Here is a 22,283-nt window from a genome sequence, read left to right as displayed (position 1 = left end):
GATGTCTGATGTTTTGCAGATATTGCATTAATCAAAAATCAACAACCTCTAGAGCAAAAACGGCAAAAGTGCTTGCATTTGAATTTCTTTGCTTTTTAGTTATTATAAAGGAATTCAGAATTTATACAGGTCATTTCCCAAATAGAATGAATTAAAAACATCATAAGAGATTAATGATATTTTATCTGTTAGGCAGGTGCTTTTGAACTACAGTAAAAGTATTATATATTATGATTTTTAATTATTGCGTTTCCTGCAATAGATTTAAATGGTATTTTTTCAGCCAAGGAATGCTTTAGAATCTGAACTAATAGAAGGTTAAATGTTCTGCTTTTGGTTTTAAAAATAAATTCCTGTGAATAGTAACAGAGTACCACACAATGTGTGCCAACAAATAAAATAAAAAATCAGTTCCAGATTTCAAGAAATAATTGTTAACATATTAAAAATCCCACTCCAAAAACATTACTGTACAGAATTTCTGAGGAATTGAACAAACAATACATGTGGCATGAGTATAATTCCCATAGTGTAGTACACATTATTGTTTATACCAACCAAAATTGTTTCCTTAGCTCAATGAAAAACAGCGTGGGCAGAACTGCAAATACTTTGCTTTCTCCAACAGTGAAGAAACTCTGGCTAAGAGACACATTGTGCCTTACTAATTACACTCTTCCTGCAATGTCTCATTTAGTTTATACACATTATACACAAGGTAATATTTTAATCAAAAGCTGAATGCAGAAACTGACATTTTTTTATGAGTAAAAGAAGTTAAATGCCAGAAAATTGCAAAGACAAAAAAACTAAAATACCAATTACTTAATTTCTCACCCCTTTGAGTCAATGCGTGGTGGAAGAGCCTTTGGTAGCAATTAAAAGTCTTTTTGGATGAGTTCTTTCTCAACTTTGCATACTGGGATGGTGCAAATTCTGCCTATTTTTATTTGAAAACTCACTCATGCTCTGGTAAGTGGATATAAGATCATTGGTGCACAGTGATTTTCATGTCTTGCTACCAATTTCCCCATGCACGTCTAGTCAAGGCTTTGACTGGGCCTCTCAAGGTCATCCACTTTGTATGTGTCAAGCTGTTCCAGTGTAGCTTTGGGTCATCATCCCGCGTAAATGAATTTTCACCCCAGTCTTTTTTCACCCCGGTTTTTTGGTCTTTAGCAGACTGAAGCAGGTGTTCCTTGGAGAGCTGCCTGGGCTTTCCTCCATCCATTCCTCCTGCAAACCCTGATTCACTTCCCAGTCCTCTCTGATAAGAAACAGTGGCATCCCTCACCAGCTTCCTCCCTGACCACCTGCTAAATCTGGGGGGGGGGACAGCCTCTCGCTTCTCAATCATCGACTTCACCATGCTCAAATGGAAATTGAGTATCATTGAAACGCTTGATCTGTGCTTCTCTCCCTTGAATCGTTTTCAAAACGCCTTGGTCTCAGTCTTTGCTTTTCATTCAGGAACCTTACGGAGACACATTTAATCTGAGATCCTGTGAACCGCTATTATTACACGCAGATAGAGGCCATGGTCTTGACTGTATGACTAGTCAAAGTAATTTTGTGCACTTGAATTTATTTAGGGTTCCAATAGCATAGCAAGACAAAACTTAAACAATCATGAAATAGTGCCGTTTTTTTCCCCAAAAGGGATATTGTTGGAAGGGGATGGATACTTTTGCAAGGCACTGTATCGTAAAGTGTTTTACAGCTGGAGGGGTTTCAGTGGCCATTTCCCAATGTGGCTCAACTTTAGAAGAGATTTCCATTTTTACACATACAGTAGGAGCTGTTACTTTTGCTGAAGTGTTAAAAAAATGAACGTGGTGACAGAAAATTGATGAGAGGTCCGGATTTGTGCACGGGCTGGCTGGAGATCGCTGTCTTGTTCCGCAGGTCGCTGAGGCCGAGATCTCTGATTATTCCTCCGATGGGGAGAGTGTGGTGTCCCAGCTGCATGCCGGTCCAGCCCCCCCACCGGTGAAGCCCTGCCAGGGCGGCGGGAAGTCGGCCAGCGCCTGGATCAGGTCTGTTCAGGCTCTGCTGCAGACGCCTCAGAAACAGGAGGGCAGAAGCTTCAAGACCCCGGAAGATTCAGCCAAAAAGAAAAATAAATTTATAAGGTTTGAGGCTTTTGTCTTCCCACATTATCTTGCCTGTCGTTTTCTCTTTGCCGTTTCCCAAGGCTGTTTGTTTTAAATATCCGATGCTGGTAAAAGGTTTGCGTTGGAGCCAGTGAATCTGGTGACACCGATTCTTCCCCTTTCCTGAGGTCCGTAGACACTTGGATACCACCAGCAGCTGTTCGGTGTGTGCGAGTCTGTAATTGAAAGCGCACGTCACACGTCGAAGGCCGACTTGTAAATCGTGTTTCTAGATAGGAATCGTCAAAACAGAAACAGTAGGCCATGGGCAGCCACATAATGAACAGCTGCCCGATCGAATGTCTTGAAAATATGCCAAGAGGAGAGGATGGTGTTCTTTATCAATCAGTGTGCAGTTCACTCAGTATAAGCTGCAGATACTTCCTTCTCTTAAGCTGAAAGAGTAGCTTTGCTAATTTCATAGAAATGCATAATTGTGCATTAGTGTCTTTCTCTTAAAACTTAAATTAAAAGATTATTTCTTAAATTTAATGGGTCTAGGTTCATGGGCAAATGTGTGTGTTTGGTTTGAGAACTAGCGAATGGATAGAAACCAGACTACAAATAAGGAGTGAGCTCAAAATGCTCAGTCTGTAATTAATAGAGTACCAGAACGATCTGTATTAGGAATCCCACTCTTGCTAATTTACACCAATCTTAATTATAGGATTCGGGTATTATGAATAAAACTTGTCAAGATTGCAGAGAGTAGCAAACTAGGGGGATTAGCAAACGCTGTAGAGGAAGCATATGAAATGCAAAAAGATTTAGCAAAAATTCAAGACTGGACAAATAAATGGACATTGATGTTTAATGTAGGTAAACGCAGAGTATTACATGTAGTCTGCAGAAATATAAACTAGGTAAAAAATGGAAAACATTGAACTTAAAGACCCTACATGTGAAAAAGACTTGGATATTTATATTGGCACAACATCTCCGTCTCCAAGATAATGCAATAAGAAAGGCCAAGAAACTTCTTCAGCATAGACTGAAATGTGAAGAAGGGCTTTTCACATTTTCCTTAAATGTTGCACTGCTCAAGGAAACTAGACCACAAGTTGAAAATAATGCCACTAATAAATATGCTACTAGAGTACCAGTTTATGTCTTCACTTATTTATTAATTTGTAATTGTTGTTTCCTTTCTAATTGGATAATATCACCAATGCGAAAACGTTTGTTGGCAGTTGTGGTCTTGTTTGGATTTCTTAATGCTTTAGCTGCAACACTTAAATGTGAGTGTTAACATTTACATCTGTAGCAGAATCCTGCTGACTCTGCACTTGGCTGCTATATGGCTCTAACTGTGTTCCAAAAGATTATAACCGCAGTTCTCATGGACCTCAAATATTCCTCAGGCAGTTTTAAAATGTATAAATGCTCATATTACATCTGAGTATCTGTACGGTCAAAAAATAGAAACAGAAAGGTTAACCCCTAAAAAATCTGAATTTCATTTGTGTTTTATTCCCTTTGAAGGTCTATTTTGAGTTCTAAGTAATGTCCTTTAAGTTAATTATTCTTAAAAATAAAAGTCCTAAAATGAACTGTTATCAGGGTCTTCTGAACTTTCTGTTTTACAAGCAAATGTCTTTTCAAGAAATTGCATCAGCTAAACCTCTTTTAGTGACTTCACTGGAGCATTTACGGTCAGGGTGGTAGGGTTTAACACTGGCAGCAAATCAAGGATGTTCTGACTTTTAACCTTTGTCCTGCTCATATCGGGTCTGTTCCAGTTCCATGTACTTTACATTTACATTGCTCACTGTGGTTTAAAGATAAATCCTGGCACTTTTTTCTAGTTTAGTTATTAGGGATGTTACTTGGAGCACTGGACATACTGTAAGCACAGTACCTTATTTGGCCTTTATCTTTTACCTGTGATTGAAGGTTTCAGTTTTTTTATCTGTGTCAAAGGGAATATTTACAGAAACTTGATGACATTCAGATAGAACATTCTTTCCTTTTGCTTCAGTCAAGAATGTTTTACTCATTCAAGAATTTGGCATCTTGAACATCGTGTCATTTAGAGCAAAGGAGAAGTCTAAAAATAGCTGAACACCTGAGTGTATGAGTGTAAAAAAGCTCACTGACTTTCTGAATGTTGTTACTTAAACTAATTTTGAGTTTGACTACGAGAGGATATTATTGTGTAATCATGATTTGCAGAAATGGTATAATGAAAGTTTAGTGGAAAAAATAACAGGAATAATAAACAAAAATAACAAAACAGTATTTTTTTCTGTAATACAGAGCCTTTAGATGTTTTTTTTCATTCATATCATTAATTTCCTACTGCATAATGCCTACAGTTCTGTAGTGGCAACAGCTGTCTGTGTTTTAGGAATGTCATTGTAGGAAAAATCCATACACATATTTAAAAGGCAGCTCAAACTAAACTAGAAAAAAGTGCCAGGATTTATCTTTAAACCACAGTGAGCAATGTAAATGTAAAGTACATGGAACTGGAACAGACCCGATATGAGCAGGACAAAGGTTAAAAGTCAGAACATCCTTGATTTGCTGCCAGTGTTAAACCCTACCACCCTGACCGTAAATGCTCCAGTGAAGTCACTAAAAGAGGTTTAGCTGATGCAACGTCTTGAAAAGACATTTGCTTGTAAAACTAAAATTTCAGAAATTCTGATAACAGTTTATTTTGGGTTTTTTTTTCATACCATTAATCATCTTCTGCATAACACCTACCATTATGTAGTGGCAATAGCTGTGTGTGCTGTAACAATACATACACTTTTTTTAAACGACTGCTCAGACTGGTACTCTAGTTGTAGGCTATTGATCATAAAGCTTTTTTTCTCGATGTTGATTGTTCTGAAAAAGAGATCTAAAACGAGTTAACAGTAACCATTTTTCAATGTATTCATATCAAGTGAGTTCATAGCCGTGCTTTTCTTTAAACAGTGTTAAGGAACAGCAAACACAACACTAACCCTCTGGGTAGCATTAAAAAAAAGAATCTCTTAATTCCTAAAAAAATACTTATTAAAGAAAAATAAAAGGAGAAAGACATCATTTTACAAAATGATTAGCAAAGAACAGGTTCTAGTTTAAAGACCATAATGAACTACTTGCAGTGGTATAAAAGGATACAAGAAAGGCCAGGAGGGAGATTTGCGAAAAATTGCCGTAGAACCCAACTTTTTTTTTTCCAGTGTCAATACAACTACAGAACAGAAAAAACATTTCAAAGTGTCTGATGTGTTAAATATTTCACCCAGATGTTTACCAAATAAAAAAAAAATCAACAACAACAATTTTCCTAAAGCTGTGGAAATCAAACTTTGTCTATTTAACAGCATTCCCCTAGAAGAGGCAGAGGCGTTACTGGTATTAGAAGCACTTGAGACAAACCTCTGGTACCTCAGATGGTATTTTACAAGTTATAATTAAAGAAATGGGATGTTATTCTCCTTGTGATAGCAAAGTTCTTCCAACATACAGTATACAGGGTGATGACCATTAACAGGAAATTTGTTCATGTTAGATAACCTGCTAACGTAGCATTACATGAAAGGCTGTGGAAACGCGATGATCATCTGTATAGAAATTAGATTCTAGGGGTTAGTCAACATGGACTTTGGAAAGATAAGTCTTGCTTAATGTATTTAAACAAGCAACATCTGCAATGGATACGGAGCATGTAATAATATAATAATTTATATTAAGATTTTGATATGGCTTATAAAAGTTTAATTCTCAAATTGCAGGCAGTAGTCGCTCAAGCAAATGTTTGATTTGGATTATAAACTGATTAGAAAACAGACTACAGGTGATGTTCGAAATGGGGTGACTTAATTACAGATTCCGGAATAGTTAATAACTAGTCTGTTTCGCAGATGATGCTGAAGTAGGAAGATGAGCAAATTCTGTAGGCACTGCTAAGGAAATCGATCAAGTCAGTCCCTGTGAACTGCTTTAGAATCGGTAGCATAACACAAGTTGGAGGACATAATCAAAACTAATGAGAAGTTTATTTAAAACTGAGACTGAGACATGTTACACAAAGGGTGGTGGGAATGTGGAACAAGCTGCCCAATCATATTGATACCCTGATGTTTTCAAGAAACAGCTGGATGAGATCCTCCAGTCAGGACAGGAAGCACTTGTTTAAATAAAGGGTTGTGGAATCTGGAATGAGCTAACTAACCACGCTGTAGATAACCTGACTCCTTCATATGTGCCTGGATGGAATTGCATCTTCTGCTCCCATCCATCAAATGAGCTGGTCTGAATGGCCACATCGCAGTGCTCATTGAAATGTTTTGGACTTTTCTAAAAAGCAGTTATGGTCATTTGTAATGTAAAATATTGCATTTTAAGTAATTCTGACACTACATGAGCCACTGAGCTGTGCTGTTCTAGAGCAGCCCACAGATATTTTGTTAAGAATGTTATCTTTTACAAGTTAAAAACCCATGCTGGTTTACTAAGAATTCCAGATTTTGAAGGTTTTGCTCAAGGACACTATTTGTTCCATTTTTCTCCATGTGCAAAGAGACAAAAATGAAACAATTATATTCTTCTTGTTTAACACACGTTTGTCTCTTCCCGGGTCCTTCATCTTTAAACTTTGACATTTGTTTTCAGAAAATTGACAGTAAATGTTCCCTTCTGCTCTCGAACAGAAAGATTGGGAATCACTTCCAGAGGCCTGATTTTAAAATGGTCACATGAGACCTTTAAGAAATTGGAAATATTTAAAAATTGAGAAGGACAATTTATTTGTTGTCTCAAAGGTTAGTCTTTCTTATTGAATGATCAGTTACATACTTTATTTTTTTTTTTCTCCAGATACTTTGAAATTTCTGTTCTCCTGCTGTAGAGAATCTGAGATCACCTTTGTGGGGGCATCAGTGGGGTTTGGATTCTATGTCTATAGATCTATGAACAGGTTTATGTGGCAGTGTTTTCTGTTTAGTTTTCTAGATATCTTATTCTTATTACTACAAATAATGAAAAACATGTGGCGTTAAACACTTAGAATCTGAAAAATTCATTGTGTATCACTGTGCAACGAGTATTGACAAGTAGACAGCACTGTTTGGGAATCTATTTTAAGTGACTTTAATACTTTTGGGGAGAGGTGTGATAAAAAATAAAACTTACATTCTCTGTTTTTCCTTTTTGGAGACATTTCTTACAGAAAAATAAACATTTGAACGTAATACAAAATATAGTAGGCTGCAAAGGAACAAGTCATAGGTTTATTCCATGCTGAAAAGAGAAGAAAGAAAACACAACGTGGAGCTCCATGGCCGAAACATTGTTTTTTTTTACATTTTTGTTACATTTCATTCTAACCAGTTTGAGGAACTTTTTTTTATTAAATAATAATAATAATTTGCTTACACTTATATACTGTAGCGCTTTTCTGGACACTCCACTCAAAGCTCTTTACAGGTAATGGGGACTCCCCTCCACCACCACCAGTGTGCAGCCCCACCTGGATGATGCGACAGCTGTCATAGTGCACCAGTACACTCACCACACACCAGCTAATATTGAGAAGAGAATGTTTGAGAGCTTTAACTTAAACGTCCTGAAACAAATTATTTTTAATCATGACAATCTTGTGTATTTGGTACAACTTCGTTTTCATTTTTAGTAGTATATTTTAGAAGCATCTATGATGTATAAATGCACATACAGTATATTAATTAACTTTTTATTCTGTTCTCTTTAGTGTTTGATTGTGTTGCATCGTTCTTATAGATAACCATTAAAAAGTCTTTTGTGAAAAATTTCCTATTAGCAAATGTAAAAAGTACATCCATCCACAATGGGTATTTCTGATTTATTAAGATCTAATTCAGGAAAGAAGAATTAAGATGTACAGATTATAAGTAAAGTGGATGCATCTTTACAATTTGTAATGCATATACGTTAAAGAATTCATAAATGGCAATAGCCAATAAGGTTTGGATCCCGGGCCTGTGAATCGTAAAATATGTGTGTGAGGATTTTCATTTATATTTCAAGGATTGTAATGTTTGTAATGATTAGAAATAATAAACCATTGCAGAGTGGGTAGGCATCACTGTCAGTTTAATGCACAAAAGCTTTACAGTGCTTTAATTCCACCCACTACTGTGTAAGCTGTCTACGCCTATAGAGGTCACACGACCTTATTGCCCTTATGCTGCCTCTTTCAACTGAGAGCCCAGCAGATGAGAAGATGGCATGAGATCGCAGAGCTGATGCAGGAGCTTCCCGCTGTGCGTGCTGCTTCCCTGTCACGTGCCTGTTCCATATCTGGGGAAAACATGTAGAGTGGAGGGAAATGCAGGGGATCCAAGGGAAGATGGGGATGCTTGCCTTGCTAGTTTCAAAGGGAAGTGCTAAACTGGAAAAATGAGATGCGAGGATACCGTGTAAAAGTACAAAAGCTCAGCAGAGACTGATGTTGGTGGATAAGACTGCCAAGAAGTTTCTTATTTGAAGAAAGAAAAGTGCACGCCCGGTGTTGCGAAGCGATTAGTGTTGTACAGCTCCTCACGGCTGCATGTTTTCCCTTCTCTTCTGCAGGGGAGGCCTGGCGGAGCGGCTTCACCAGCTGCTGAGCAGACAGAGGTCTGCTGTCAGTTTCTGGAGGCATCACTTACCTTCGGGCAGTGATACCTCGGCAGGTAAGCGGTGCACCGATTTACTGTCCCCATTCAGTGTCTCCAGCTGGTGCAGGAACTGTATCTGCTCAGTGTGCAGCTTGGGCCCTGTGTTCCAAAGCTGGTTCTGGTTCAGTTCTAGATAATTAAGCACCTGCCTGGGATCCCAGTGGTGCCGGCAAGAGCAGTGGTGCGAGGAAGATCCCTTAGTGCTTACAAGCTAGCCTCCGTGAGGAAGCAGAGGAGCCTGGACTGATGAAGTTAGATTAGAGCGCAGGAAAAGGCACGCTATCACTGCAGAGACCCGCAGAGTTACCCACCACCTTCCACACAGAGAAATCAGAAGCGCCTGTAGGCCGCTTAGTTAGCTTACTCGCTTATGAAGGATTCCTCTGCCTTTATAAGCCTGTAAGATCTCACAGAGAGCACCTGCTTTTCATCCAATGTTGTTGACCAGTAAATGCGCAGGTGCAGCACAAGTTTAAAAGGTACTTACTGTTCAAGGTAGGATACAAGTTTCAGGCTGCAGGTACGTTCCTGAAGCCGATGGTTATTGTGTCAGATTGCCGGGGATAGCGGTTATATACCTCTGGACAAACAGCATCCACCGGCCGAAAATCCAAATTCCACTCCGGGACTTAAAAGCGAGTGAGAAAAGTGAAGCGGGGGTTAAGGACCACGTTAAGGAACATGGGCTTGGTTCTCCCTGAGCTGGAGTAAGTCCCTTCTAACATAAAAAAAACCCAAAACAACGAATTTATGTCCACAGGTCCTTCTAGTTACGCTGCCCCAGGGAAGGATCTGTCACACTTCCTGCTTGATTATGAAAATGATCAAAGTGTGTGGGTGAGGTTTTCACTTTGTAATGGCTGAAACTGGACAAACATACACTGTCAAGATGGGCATTAGAATGGTGACAAAACAGAGGAGGCCATCAGTTCCCTGACCTGCACAGCATCAGTTTTATACCAGATCTTAATTCAATCTCTTCATATATTGTCCGAGTTTCATTTTTAGGAAGTGCTGTATTTTTAGTTCCTCGGATTCCAAGCCAGCAAGCTTCCTTATCAGGGCCCCATTATAGGATCTTGGCTCTTCTTGCACAGTAAATAACTTGTTTTTAACAGTACCTTCCAAAATCTGAACCTGCATTGTGTTTGCTCATTCTGTTTGCCACACATGGTAAGGCCCAGTCTTTTTATAAAACTTTTTTTTTGAGGTTTTTGATTGTTACTGTCTCCAGTCCAATCTGGGGATTATTTAAAAAGATCCAGGCTTTCCTTTGGCTTTTGAGATGGTCTTTTTATTTTTCAATCACGTTTAAAACAACTCTTGTGACCATGCCCTTTATTATACTGTCCTTGGTGAAAATATATAAGTGATAACATTTGCAAAGTTACTTATAAGTGAAAAAGATTGGAGGCAGGTCAGTGCTTACCTCCAAATCATAATTTCAATTTGCCTGTTGAACCTAACTAGAGGATAAGGACTGTTGTCTAACAATCCATCATAATTTTCAGAAAAAAAATGGAGTTAGTGCATTTGTTTTTTGGGCAACAGAAATTACCTTTAAAATTGTCTTGTTTTTCTCACCTGAAAACTAAAAATTAATATAATTCTATGCACAAGGATAATTAGTCAAAAAACTCACCATCATTTTCTGGTCCTGTCTCACTTAGTCTAGACATTCCTGACAGATGTTCAGTCTTTCGGTAAACAGCAGGAGAAGTAATAGAGGCATAGCAGATGCCTGGATTTCAGACTGCATAGTCTCAATAAAATGTCTGGACTTGTTGGGTAAATCACAACAATAAAACATGATGAAAAGCTATTTTGAAATTACAGAAAGAAAATTAATTTCACTTTTACAGCCATCAGGAGATAAAATGAATATTTTTCTTTTTAGAAGAAAAGGTATATCTGAACTTATTTTTACAACTTTCCGGTTAAAGGAAACCAAAGATGATTCTTTACAAAGATTTTCGAGTGTGCCTTTTAACAGCTGCAAGTCATTGGAGCCAGATTTAGAGTATTCAACGGGGACCTTTCCCAAATATAGCCTGTAAGGGGAACGTTTTAATGGTCTCCCCTGGACAAAGTTTGGAATCTCAGTTTTGCATGCTTCTGTCAGAAAGGTATTGACACAAATTACATATTCCTATGTTGTCATTTACAAAAAATGTCAGATTTATTTCTGTTGATTTTCTTTTCATAGTTGGGGGTTGTTAAGTCATATTTGTAGTATGGAACTCACTTACTCCAAGTCTCCCCTTTTCTGTTTTTTCTCCCAAGCGGGTTAGATCATTTTTGTTGCAGAGATCCTTGGTCCGGTTCTGTTCCCGTGAAGGCGAGACTAGTTGTGTACGTACACAAGAGGAACAGCTGAAATATCGGTCACATGAAAATCCTGCTGTGTTAAGAACCTGTTTTTCGTCGAATTAAATACATTTTAAAGCAAATTCCAAGGGGCTCCAAAGTGCCAGGGTTTGGAGGCTGTTCTCTGCTGCCCCGATATTGATTACCAGACCCCAGATCCTCAGTGATGTGAGGGCTGCCTCCCACTGTGGGTAAACTGGGTGGACCCTGAAAATCAGATCCTCTCAGAGGCTGAGGATGAGGGGATATGGATCCTCAGGTTTATATTAGGGTGACATTTCGAGGGCCTTGCAAAAATGCTCAGCCCCTGCCAATAAATCGCATTTTAATTAATTGCTAGTGTCTACTTATACATTTTTCAAATTAACTTTTTTTTCCATTCAGAATCGCTAATGATCATACTGATCGCTGTTGTAGTGAAGGTGGTTCACTGCCCTGGTGATGAGAAGTGTCCCCGTAGCATGTTGTAGCACAGGATTGAAATTAGACCAGAAAGCTCAATTTTTATTCTTGTCATCATAAAATCTTCTCGCGTATTTCTGCATGTACAGTATATGAGATTTGTTTTCAGCAAAGGCTTCTTTCTGGCTACTCAACCATAGAGGCCAGCTTTGCACAGGAACTGAGATATTTTCCATATATGAACAGCGACTCCCACCTTGAATTCACTTTTGCACTGCTCCTCACCAGCTTTCTTCTTGCCCGATCGCTCAGTTCAGAGAGGTGGTTTACAGTTAGTATCTGGGTGATATGATTCACATTCCTCTTTTTAAAGATGGACATAGGTTCAAGGGACAGTAATGTTTTCCTAATCTTTAAACTGGCCTCCCTGCCAGTTTAACTCTGATTGGATTTGAAAGCTTCTTGATCTTCATGGTCAATATGTCATATTATTATGTGAGATAAAGCTCAAAATTCAATACCAGTCTAAGAGAACATGCAGAGACAGATGCATTTACATTGATTACACACATATAGGGATCATTACACTAATTTTGTGGACTTTCAAACTATTCTTTCACAGCTTAATGTCATTTATGGTTGCCATAGCAAAGGTATGGAATATTTATGCAATTAATTTTCCTTTGAAATTGAATTTATGTATACTCTTGGCATTTTTACCTATGCCAGTTTTATTTAGCTAAATATAAAGGCCAATTTTGTTGGAGCCATGGTTGCATATCCTGACTGTGACAGAATGTGGAAACTTTGCAGGGGATTGAATACTTTTACAAAGCACTGTATATGCCGTGACTGTGGCCTGTTCTTTGTTAAAAAGAATATTTAACACTAGAGTAGTTTTTATTTTAGTGTTGGTTTTTGAATGTATATGTTGAGGGGAGTCATTGTGGTCAGTCATTTTTATCAAGAGATATTGTAAAGGCTCTAAAATCTTATCACGTATTGAGATATGAGAAATGAAAAGAAAACGGATGTATGGATAGATGTTGATCATTTTGCTGACTTTGAAAAGGATCCTCCTGATAACAAAGTGTTATCATCCTTTGCTGCTGGTAGTGATTTTGAAGTTGGTGGCCTACTGCAATATTGAGTGAAATGAAAATACATTTAAATTCAAACAACAAACACACAGACCAACTCTAATGATTTTTGTTTGGTCCTAAGTAACTTTAGAAGGGCCAGAGAGAGGAAAAGGGTAATGTATTACCCTTCTATTGCATTAGTTGTCCAGAAACCTTTTTTTCCAGCAGTGGAAGTTTAGTCTGTTATTCTGTCTTGCGATTTGGAAACAAATTCTCGTACCTCTAGTTTTTCTTTCTGCACTGATTCACTTCAGTCTTTTAAGTGTGAGACTTGCTTTCAGAATTCTGTGGTCTGTTGTGGTGGAAGGAGTGCATTCAGGAAATGCAGACTGTTTGTTGATCAAGCTCAACTTGAATTAGTGCTTCTGTTTACCAAGAGAGGAAAGTGAATGCATCTGTAGGCGACAGGAAGCTTTCTGCTTGCGTGGGTAAGTTTTCCATCTTTTAACTAAATAGCAGTCTCATTTTACAACAGACTGGTGCATACATGATCAGACAAGAGTTCTGCAAATGGCTATTTCTTATTTTGAGTTCTCTTTGTAAAACATTGCAAGCAGTTGAACCATTAGAATAGCTTCAGCTGGTACTGAAAACTTCAAAATAAGAAGTACTGATACAGGTTGGTGGAAACTGAAGAAACGGCAAGACATGCTTAACCCACTTTTTCCACAGATAACCGTTTCATACCTTTATCATAAGCGCTTATTCTTTGAGTCTCAAAATGGTATTTGTACTGCCGTTTAAGATTAATATACCATCTCACGCATATTTGACAAACAGTCACAAGAAAACAAGTACATTTTTTCTTTGAAATTGAGGGCTTTTGAAAAATGAAATCCTGCTGTACAAGCATAATTTTCCTCCCCACTTCATGGTAAATATAATTAAAATATAGAAAGTACTGTAGTTATCAGTGGGATGCTTTTCTGTCACGTATGTATTATTGAACATGCCAGTTCCATTCTCTTTTTCTAGTTTGTAGTTTTTCACATAGTGCAAGTACTCTGTGGAAGAGAAAAGGGTTGTGAAGTATTACACCGATGTTGAAGTCCATTCCAAGGAAACTGCATGAGATTGCATTGCTTTGAAGTTACTGTATTGAAGACTTGATAGAATATTGCTGTCCTTACTGAAACAATGATTATGATGTACTATAGTGTAATAGTGTACTAGTTGTAAGTCTTAGTTCACAATTGACAGTCTTGGTTTTCCATACATGATGATAATCAATTAAAGAAGCTGCTTAGCTGTTTAGGTAATTGTATTTTTTCAGTTTCCTAGAATCATTAATTATTTTATCCTGTCTCCACCCGCTTTGGAATCAGTCTTAGCGTGCAGCTATGTGTGCACCATTCGTCTTCTAATGTCACTGGCTAAGCTGCCCCCCGTACTGCAGGTTCAGTGCTGATTCGATAAGGAATCCTGTAAGCACCTGGGAGGCCTCAGTGCTTGCTGAAGGTTAAGGGAGTGCTGGCTGAGTGATCTCACCCTTCTCTCTGCAGTGTGTAGCCATGTCATTGACCTAGGGCAGCAAAGTGGTGCAGTGGTTAGCATTGCTGCCTTCTCAGTGCTGGGGTCTTGGGTTCAATTCCGTGTGAAGTTTGTATGTTCTCCCCATGTTCGTGTTGGGTTACCCTTGGTGCACTGGTTTCCTCCCACAGTCCGAAGACATACTGGTAGGTTAAATGGCCCTGGAGTGAGTGTGTGCATGTGTGTGTCTGTGTGTGCCTGGTGAAGGACTGGCGTCCAGTCCAGGGTGTGACCCGCCCACTGCTTGCCAGGAGAGGCTCATCCAGTGACCGTGAATTGGACTAAGCTGTTAGAAAATGGATAAATGTATGGGATTCTAACTGGACCCAGACTCGAACCTATGATGACAGAGCTAAACCTGCTTGTTTGAGCCACTCGCAAGGCCAGGTGTCTTTTTGACTGTCTCCTTCAGTTGCATTATTGCTGTTTAGACACTAATTGTCAGGTCAAGGGCAGCAGTGTTTATTCTAAACTCTGGAGGTCAGCAAGGTCCAGTTCACACACATACCAGCCTTTTTTTTTTGCCAAGTGCTGAGTGATTGTGGGGATAGTAAGGAAAGTCAGTCGCTTGTTTCCTTTGTGTGCACCATTTTAGTGGTCTAGAAAATGTTTACAAACACTGAACCAACTCAGTTTGATGGAACCCTATAATTACTGCTGCTTTTGCCCAAACATTGTTCTACTGTTGAAGAAAAACAATGTGTTCTCAGTGTATTGCTTTTGGGCATAGTAAAATTGTCCCGACTGTGGTTTACGTCTTGGTGCCAGTACTAGCAAAGGTAAACTGATACAAACTTGCTGCTGTTTACAGTTTCTGCCCTGCAGGGTTTGAACATAATTCTTGACATGATTTAGTTTATTTTACCATCAGGGCTACGAAACTTTTTAATAGGTCAGGTGTAATTATAATTATATATTTCTACAAAGTTTTTTATTCATATTCCTGAATTCCTCCATATATTATAAGAGTTTATAATGCTATTTGTTTTTCCCTCTTAAAACTATGGAACCACCTCTCTCATATTTCCCATATAGTAGTACAGACATCTGTTCAGAATCCCAAGGAAATACCCGAGGAGGGACATGTTCTCCTAAAAAAAACGCCATCTCTTTCTCATGGCTGTATTAGCAAGAGCTTCTGGCCGAAACGAAAATAATGCATCTAGAAAAATCCGTGCGCTTGCTCTTATGCTGAAGAAATACAAATACGTTGTTGAGGATACTCACCTTTTTATGGGTCGTTAAAGTCTGCTGCATGGGCTCATTGGTGGGCCTGGAAAACAGAGGTTCCAGTTGCAGAGCCAGTCAGTAAAATGGAGAAATTGTGTTTGGTGACCGTGGGAGTAGAAAGGGCGCTCGGGGGCGGATAAGGGAAGACAAGTGAAATGCAGTAATTGGTCAGGCTGTGGGGTTTTCCTGAGGACTGTTGTTGGCTTTGGCACTGCCCCGTCAATAGTACAGCAATGTTCGAAGGGCTGTCTTCCGTTCTGTTACATAACACGTGTTGTCCTGCTTCTCCAGGAACATTAACATCACACACGTTCATGTCATTTCTCTTCATCGACTCTCGTGTGAGCGTACCCACTGAACCTCGAGCCTCCGGACTTGACGTGGCGGTGCGCTCGGTTCTGAAGGGGGCATTGCCTTTTTCCCCTCCACAGCCTGCAGACCCGGGGTGCTGGTCCTGGAGGTGCTGACGGCGCAGGAGCAGTGTTCCATGCAGGTTGCCCTCTGCCAGCCGTTGGAGCCAGCCAGCCCAGAGGGCGCGTCCCCGGCCCCTCCTTCCGCCGGCGAGGCCCCCCTGCGGGTCCTCTTCAGCCGGGACACGGCCGCCCGGCTGGCGCCGAGCCCCGGAGACATCGTGCGCGTGTTCCCCCCGTGGTGAGTGCAGCGCAACGTGTTGACCACCCCGCGGCAGTCGCTGGGATAGAGATCAGATCCACATGGGGGCTCCTTCGGGGACGGCGATTCCAAGCACTTTTTGTACAGTGTCTCATGATGGCTTGTTTGTTTCCAGTGGCTCCCTCTGTTGGTGCCGAACATGTAATACCCCTGTGTTTATGACGGGAGACTTCTTCTTGTGTCCCTTGTTGAACCAGCCTAGTACTTTGATGAAAGTGTTTGTCATTGTAAGCTATGGGCTATTGCCAAAAAATATAATTATTTTTTTAAAAAGCAGTGATCCCTTTTTTGGCAGTTGCATATATTTATAAAATGAAGTTAAACCAATGTTGTCATCCTCATTTTTAACAGACTCAAGACACGGCATGCTGTCTTTACAGTTTCTGCGGGGCTTAAGAAGGGGAACTGCAGTGCTATTCATGTTGATTCCCCAGCAAAACATTCTGTTTTATTTGGTTATGGGCAAAGGTTCAGTGGTTTATTAAGTCATAAAAATGTTTTATTAATTGCTTGTCATAAAAAGCCTGGTTTATAAGATGTTATTTCTTTGAATAATGAAAATATACCAACATCTCTACATTTTAATTCTTCGTGGAAAAAAACTGTTTTCACTAGAGCTCTGAATGGAGCATGACAGATTTGACACTCAACGGTGGAGAGCTGGCGTGACAAGATCAGACTTTTGTTTGTTTTTCTTCGCTGCCAAAAGCTGCTAGAAATCTTCTACTTTTGCTTTTTTTATCCAAACACCATAAAAATGCAAGATGAACAAACTGTTTAAACAGATAAAAGTGATAACAAGGGCAAAACAGTTTTTTGGCACCTAATCTATGCAAGTTTAAAGTTGTCAGTCATTAAGTGTTTTGAGTGTTTTTAACTTTTTAATGCCCTTAACAGAAACCCAAGTACCCGACAAAGAAGTTTTTGAAGATCCTTTTTTTGAAAGTGTTAATATGCACTCTTCAAGTGCGTTTAAGAAGTAAAATCTTGCGTGTGGACTAAAATGGAGTAAAACCTGCATTACTTTATTTTAATAAAAACTTACACCTAATTTTTTTTATTTCATGTCCACTTTTATTTTGTTAATATCTAAGACACACCAATAATTTTCTTGTTGAAACACTGGGTTTGGCTGAATTATTCCATATCTGGGCATGGTGACAAGCCCTGCCGCCTCACGAGTGGGAGAGTGAGGAGGAGCAGGCAGTCCTCTGCTGAGCCCGTGAATAGTGAAATATTCAAAAAGTCCACTAAAATCCATTAAATACACCTCCCCCCCTCGCCAAGTGCATGCAACCAAATGGGCTCATTCGGCCGAACGGCTTCCTCTCATTTGGTAACCATTCCTATCACAAATTGTGTTGTTGTTGTTGTTAAATGAGCACTAAAATGTGGAAAGATGAAGCACTTCTAGAATAGCGTGTACAGTACTTTCACAACCACCGAGGTCTTCAGGCTCTTGATCCCTCCAGCATCACTGGGGGTGCAATACACAGTTGTGAGAGCCTTGTTCACATAACCCGTTAATTCGTGGCAGATGAATTCTTTGACTGTTAGGTGTCTCCTAGCTGTTACGTCAGAAGGGCTTCATCATCTGTGGTGTTTCAGCATATAGTAGTGTGCCAGTGGTGCTTCCCTAGCAATAGCAATGCTATCTACTGCGCTGGCCACCCGAAACTACAGTACATAATACTTGTTAGAAATTTCAGATTTTTTTAGGTATTTTTGAACACTGCAGTTGCCACATTCCATTCATTCCAATGTTCCGATATATTACGTGTATATATTAGTTGCTGTACGTTGAATATACAAATGGCAGATATTAACTGCATGATATGCTTATAAATTCACCTTACTTGTACATAATTTCTTGTTTGGGGCAATGGTCTACATTGGTGCATCTATACATTATGTGTATGTGGTGTGTTTCCACTATAAAGAAAATAAGGAGTAACAGGTAACCACATTATATTATATTGAGACTACAAATTTTATTTACTGTATTTCATTAGTGAGGACAGTAAAACATCAAATATGTGTAATCTGAACTTTTTGTATAGAATTATACATTCTGTAATGACTTCTTGAAACGTACAGATTTAAGGAGTCTGTAGGGTTTCTCTTGTAGTACTTGCTCTATTGTTTCCATTAACGTAAAGGGAAATTCTTTTAAATCAATTTTAACCTTTGAGAGGTGAGCTATAGAACATGTAACCTGTCCCAGGGGAGTGTATGTTGCAGGGTGCTTTGCTCTTATGTTGACAGTGACACAACCAGGTAACGTGACACCAGTGTGGGTTTGTTGTTAGGGCTCTGGTTCCCTGACCGCAGAGTCGTGGGATTAGGTTCTGGGTGGATCTCTTCTCTTGCACCCTTGAGAAGGTACTTCGCTCAGTTTGCTCCTGTAAATGTTTTGCTTATAAATGGGTCCTCTTTAGGTTCATAGCTGTAAAAATAAGTTGTTGTTACCAAATTCCTTATCTGGTTGAATAAGAGGATTAATAATACCCAGCAGAAAAAAAAGTCTGCACTCAGCATAAGTGTCACTGTCCTCTGTCACATTACTTACAGGTGTAAATTTGCGTTGTAAATACTACGAGTGTCCCAGACGAAGCCCAGGAGGAGGAAAAAATATCTCATGGAAGTACAGAAGCTTATTTTAGATGATAATTGATGTAAATATAAATAGTGCATTGCAAGGTGCATCTTTCATGTGAGAAAGTGCTTCTTTCCTTTGCCCTTCAGTTTGTAAAAAAGCCTCTGATTGGTAAAATTGTAAATTTGCGCTGTTATTACACTTTATTTCGGACATAAAAAATAAAGGTTTAATATAATCGACAGTAAAGGTAATATAATACGGAAATGTTTTTAAGACAGATTAATAACAAGCTCAAACAGGTGTCTGTAAATACCCAGTAGTTCAAAAATAGTTATTATAACAAATGATACTTTTTCTATGCAATTGAAGTATATGCTGTTCGTTGTGAAATGAAAAGGAGATTGTAAGCCATGGGCAAGTTGATCCCCCAGCTATTCGTTTTGTTTCAAGATTTTCAATTTGGTTATATATTAATTTCATCTTTGAGTACCACGTTCCTGAACATCTTACCTTGCATGAGTCAGTTTTACTTTGTTTCTCGTGCTGCTTAATCATCTTAATCTTATTTATAGAAGAATTGTGTCCCCACGCAAAAAGGAAGTTTAGCTTCTACTCACCTGTAGTTGAACCGTGGCATATCAAAAAATGACAAAAAGTAAGCTAATTGATCCTTCTAGCTTTCTGCTTGATTAAACATTTTCAACCTGCTCCTGCCCTCTGTATTTGGTTTCAGAAATACTGTTGGTGTAGCTACAGTGAGGTGTCGCAGATAATTTCAGCACACAAAGCTCCGATGATTCACTTCATTCTCAGGTTGCGCACTGTGTGGTTTTGTATTTTTTTTTCCCTCAGTCTGAACAGTTCTCACCAGCTGCCCAAGTCTGTAAAGGGAAGTCCGTACACCATACATCAATGACATCGTGTTAATCGCCCCACCAAAGAAAGTCTAGTGACTTCCAATACATACCGGGATGAGGGTGCAGGTTTAATACTAATTTGTCACCCCATACAAATTCTTTTCAGCTGGGAAGGGTCTTAATCAGCAATGGATCGATTAGCCCTGTTGGCTTATAAACTGGGTTGGGCGGAAGACCAGAAAGCACAGGGGGTCAACCCAGGATCAGGAAGATCCGTTTTACAGAACATTAGTAGAACTGAACCCAGCCGTGGGCAGAAAAGGATATTAGGTCAAATGGAGAGAGAGAGAAGGATACTGCAAGGAATACTGGGGAAGAACAAAAAAAAAAGTGAAAAGTGAAAAGCATGTATTGTTCAGCGAGCCAAACTGAAATCGGGAATCCTGTATCAAACCTGTCTCAAAAAGGCCGTATTTAGAATGACAGTTTAAGTGCACAAAAGAAATTGCTGCTCTGAAATTGGTGTGGCCAGACTGAAAGGAAGAATCTGCACTGACAGGCAGAACAAACAATGTCTTTTGGGTCTCGAGCTGCACTAGTTTATTTAAAGGTTCACATTTGAAATGTGGGTTATTTTGCCAAGGCCGGCGGGACCTCACGGCCAGTATACTGTATGTAACAGGGCTCAGTGTGGCACTCTGCCGTGGAAAAACCCAGTCTTTCATTGCGGCGGAGTTCCCAGCTGCCTTGGGACTGGGGCTGAGTAAACCCTGAGCCCGTGAGTAACTGCGGGAGCCAGGAGCAGAGCGGAGCTGTGCTCGTTGCACATATCAGACCTGACAAGTGTAATCTACCCACACCACTAACCTCACAAAGGGAAGGATGTGTCGTTGTGCAGAATGAATTCCCTCTCCATTTTTGTTTTGTTTTCTGCCCTAGTCTGTTTCCCTGCGATGCCGTTCCTACCAGTCAGAAGCACCGTCACACCTGGGTTAACAGCACTGCTGCAGCTGTACTAAAACTAAATGTAACCATACAATTAATATCGGGTTATCATAATTATTATAACATAAACTTGTGACCCATGTGACTTACTACTACTAGACTGTGAGGCTCTCCAGGACCTGGGTTGAGTTGCAGAACCCTGATTTAACATGCAAATTGAAAATACAACTCCATATTGTCTACAGCATACAGAGGTTTTTCAAACAGAAAGCTACCCAAATTTCAAATGTGAACTTTTAAAAAAGTGTGTTATTATATCAGTGTATTAATTTTATTAATTACGTTAACATGCTGTGTATTTGGACTGTGTATATTGTTTTTTAAACGAGTAAAGTACTGGAAGCTTTATTGGCACGTTCCTATTAAAATAATAATAATAATAATAATAATAATAATAATAATAAGCAAACAGTGTCCTAATTGAAATAACAGCCAATTGAAATAACCAGAGTTTTTTTTAGTAAAATAAGATTTTTTGTAAAATAACTTATGTTGTAGACAGTAATGGAGTTTTATTTTTCAATTTGTATCTCAAATCGGAGTTCTGCAACCTTGTTCCTAGAGACCCTCCTACTGTCATAAGTCTTATAGGTCAGTTCCCTCTAAAGATTGGCAACGGATATTAGCTGTTGATGAAATGAGCAAATAATGTGTTCAGTTGAGTGAACCCTGGTCCCTGTGGGCTGAAAAGTGTTGCTTTGGTCCCAAATGATCTCTCAATTGCTTCATGTAACAAATCACCTGTTTAAGTGGTTGTGGTGAAATCGTTTCAGATTTTTAGGATGTGGTGAATTAAAGGTCACTTACAAATCCTGATGGATTGGGGTGCCCCGGGACCCCCATCTTGCTTGATGTGTGGAAAAGTAAACAAACACCTGTATTCTGTGAATGTAACATGGCTAAACTTCAAATGTTAACTAATCAGAATTCAGTTCCATTTGTTTAAAACACACAATCAAAAAAACTAAAGTAGAAATGTTAAGCCACTTAAACAAATGTAGAAATTTGTCTTCCGTTGTCTTGTGCAATTGTGATGTCTGGGCCTATGATATTTTTTCACACCTTTGTGTTACCCTACTTAGAATCAATAGCAAAAAACTTGATAGCTGTAAGGTTCCTTACTGTAGGCGTGTAAATGTACGTTAAAATCTTTCCCCTTTCCTGTTCTTTATTCTGGCATATTTTATGCTTCAAAAGGAAATCCACTTTTTATGATTTGGAGAGAGAGACAATAACACCAAACGTAATTAATATTGTGGTATCCATATTAGTAGACAAGTCATGACAGGATGCTGTTTCCAGTACCCCTTACTATTTAATTTATTAGTTAATTTTTAATAGAATAGCTACTTTCCCATTTCCTGTGTTTACTCTGCAGTCTGTAAACACATTTTGCCTGCCAATGACAGAAAGCTTTTTTATGAAGGGATGTCTTGTGTGGCCTGTTAGTTGCACTTATGCTTTGCAGGCTGGTTTCAGTACTGCTTCCTGTTAAGGTCACCAAAGTAAAATTGATAATTCTGCTACGGTATCTATAATATCTTTTAAATATCTGTGTACTGTCCCTTCATTCTCTTACAGAACAATGTCATAAAGAGTGGCCATCTACAGTATAAGGCAGGAGCCATTTTGCACATTCTTATTGGCAGTATCTGCAACCCATGGAGTAGGTGGGAGAAACATAGAGACTG

At 39.1% G+C, this 22,283-nt stretch overlaps 1 protein-coding gene across 3 annotated transcripts in view; it reads left to right on the top strand.

Annotated features, from left to right (window-relative positions):
• Positions 1-22,283, top strand: part of spidr (scaffold protein involved in DNA repair) — a 117,267-nt gene that overhangs the window by 22,387 nt on the left and 72,597 nt on the right. For all 3 annotated transcript variants that reach the window (XM_088918178.1, XM_088918179.1, XM_088918177.1), the window contains exons 6-8: positions 1,906-2,132; positions 8,703-8,803; positions 15,891-16,110. In XM_088918178.1, the coding sequence (XP_088774304.1) occupies positions 1,906-2,132; positions 8,703-8,803; positions 15,891-16,110 (548 nt within the window). The remainder of the gene's footprint in view (positions 1-1,905; positions 2,133-8,702; positions 8,804-15,890; positions 16,111-22,283) is intronic.

Source organism: Atractosteus spatula, chromosome 6, assembly GCF_055471065.1.
Source record: "Atractosteus spatula isolate fAtrSpa1 chromosome 6, fAtrSpa1.hap1, whole genome shotgun sequence".
In the NCBI taxonomy this organism is placed as follows: Eukaryota; Metazoa; Chordata; class Actinopteri; order Semionotiformes; family Lepisosteidae; genus Atractosteus; species Atractosteus spatula.
Note: the sequence above shows the minus strand (reverse complement) of the source record. Positions and strands in the feature narration are given on the sequence as shown.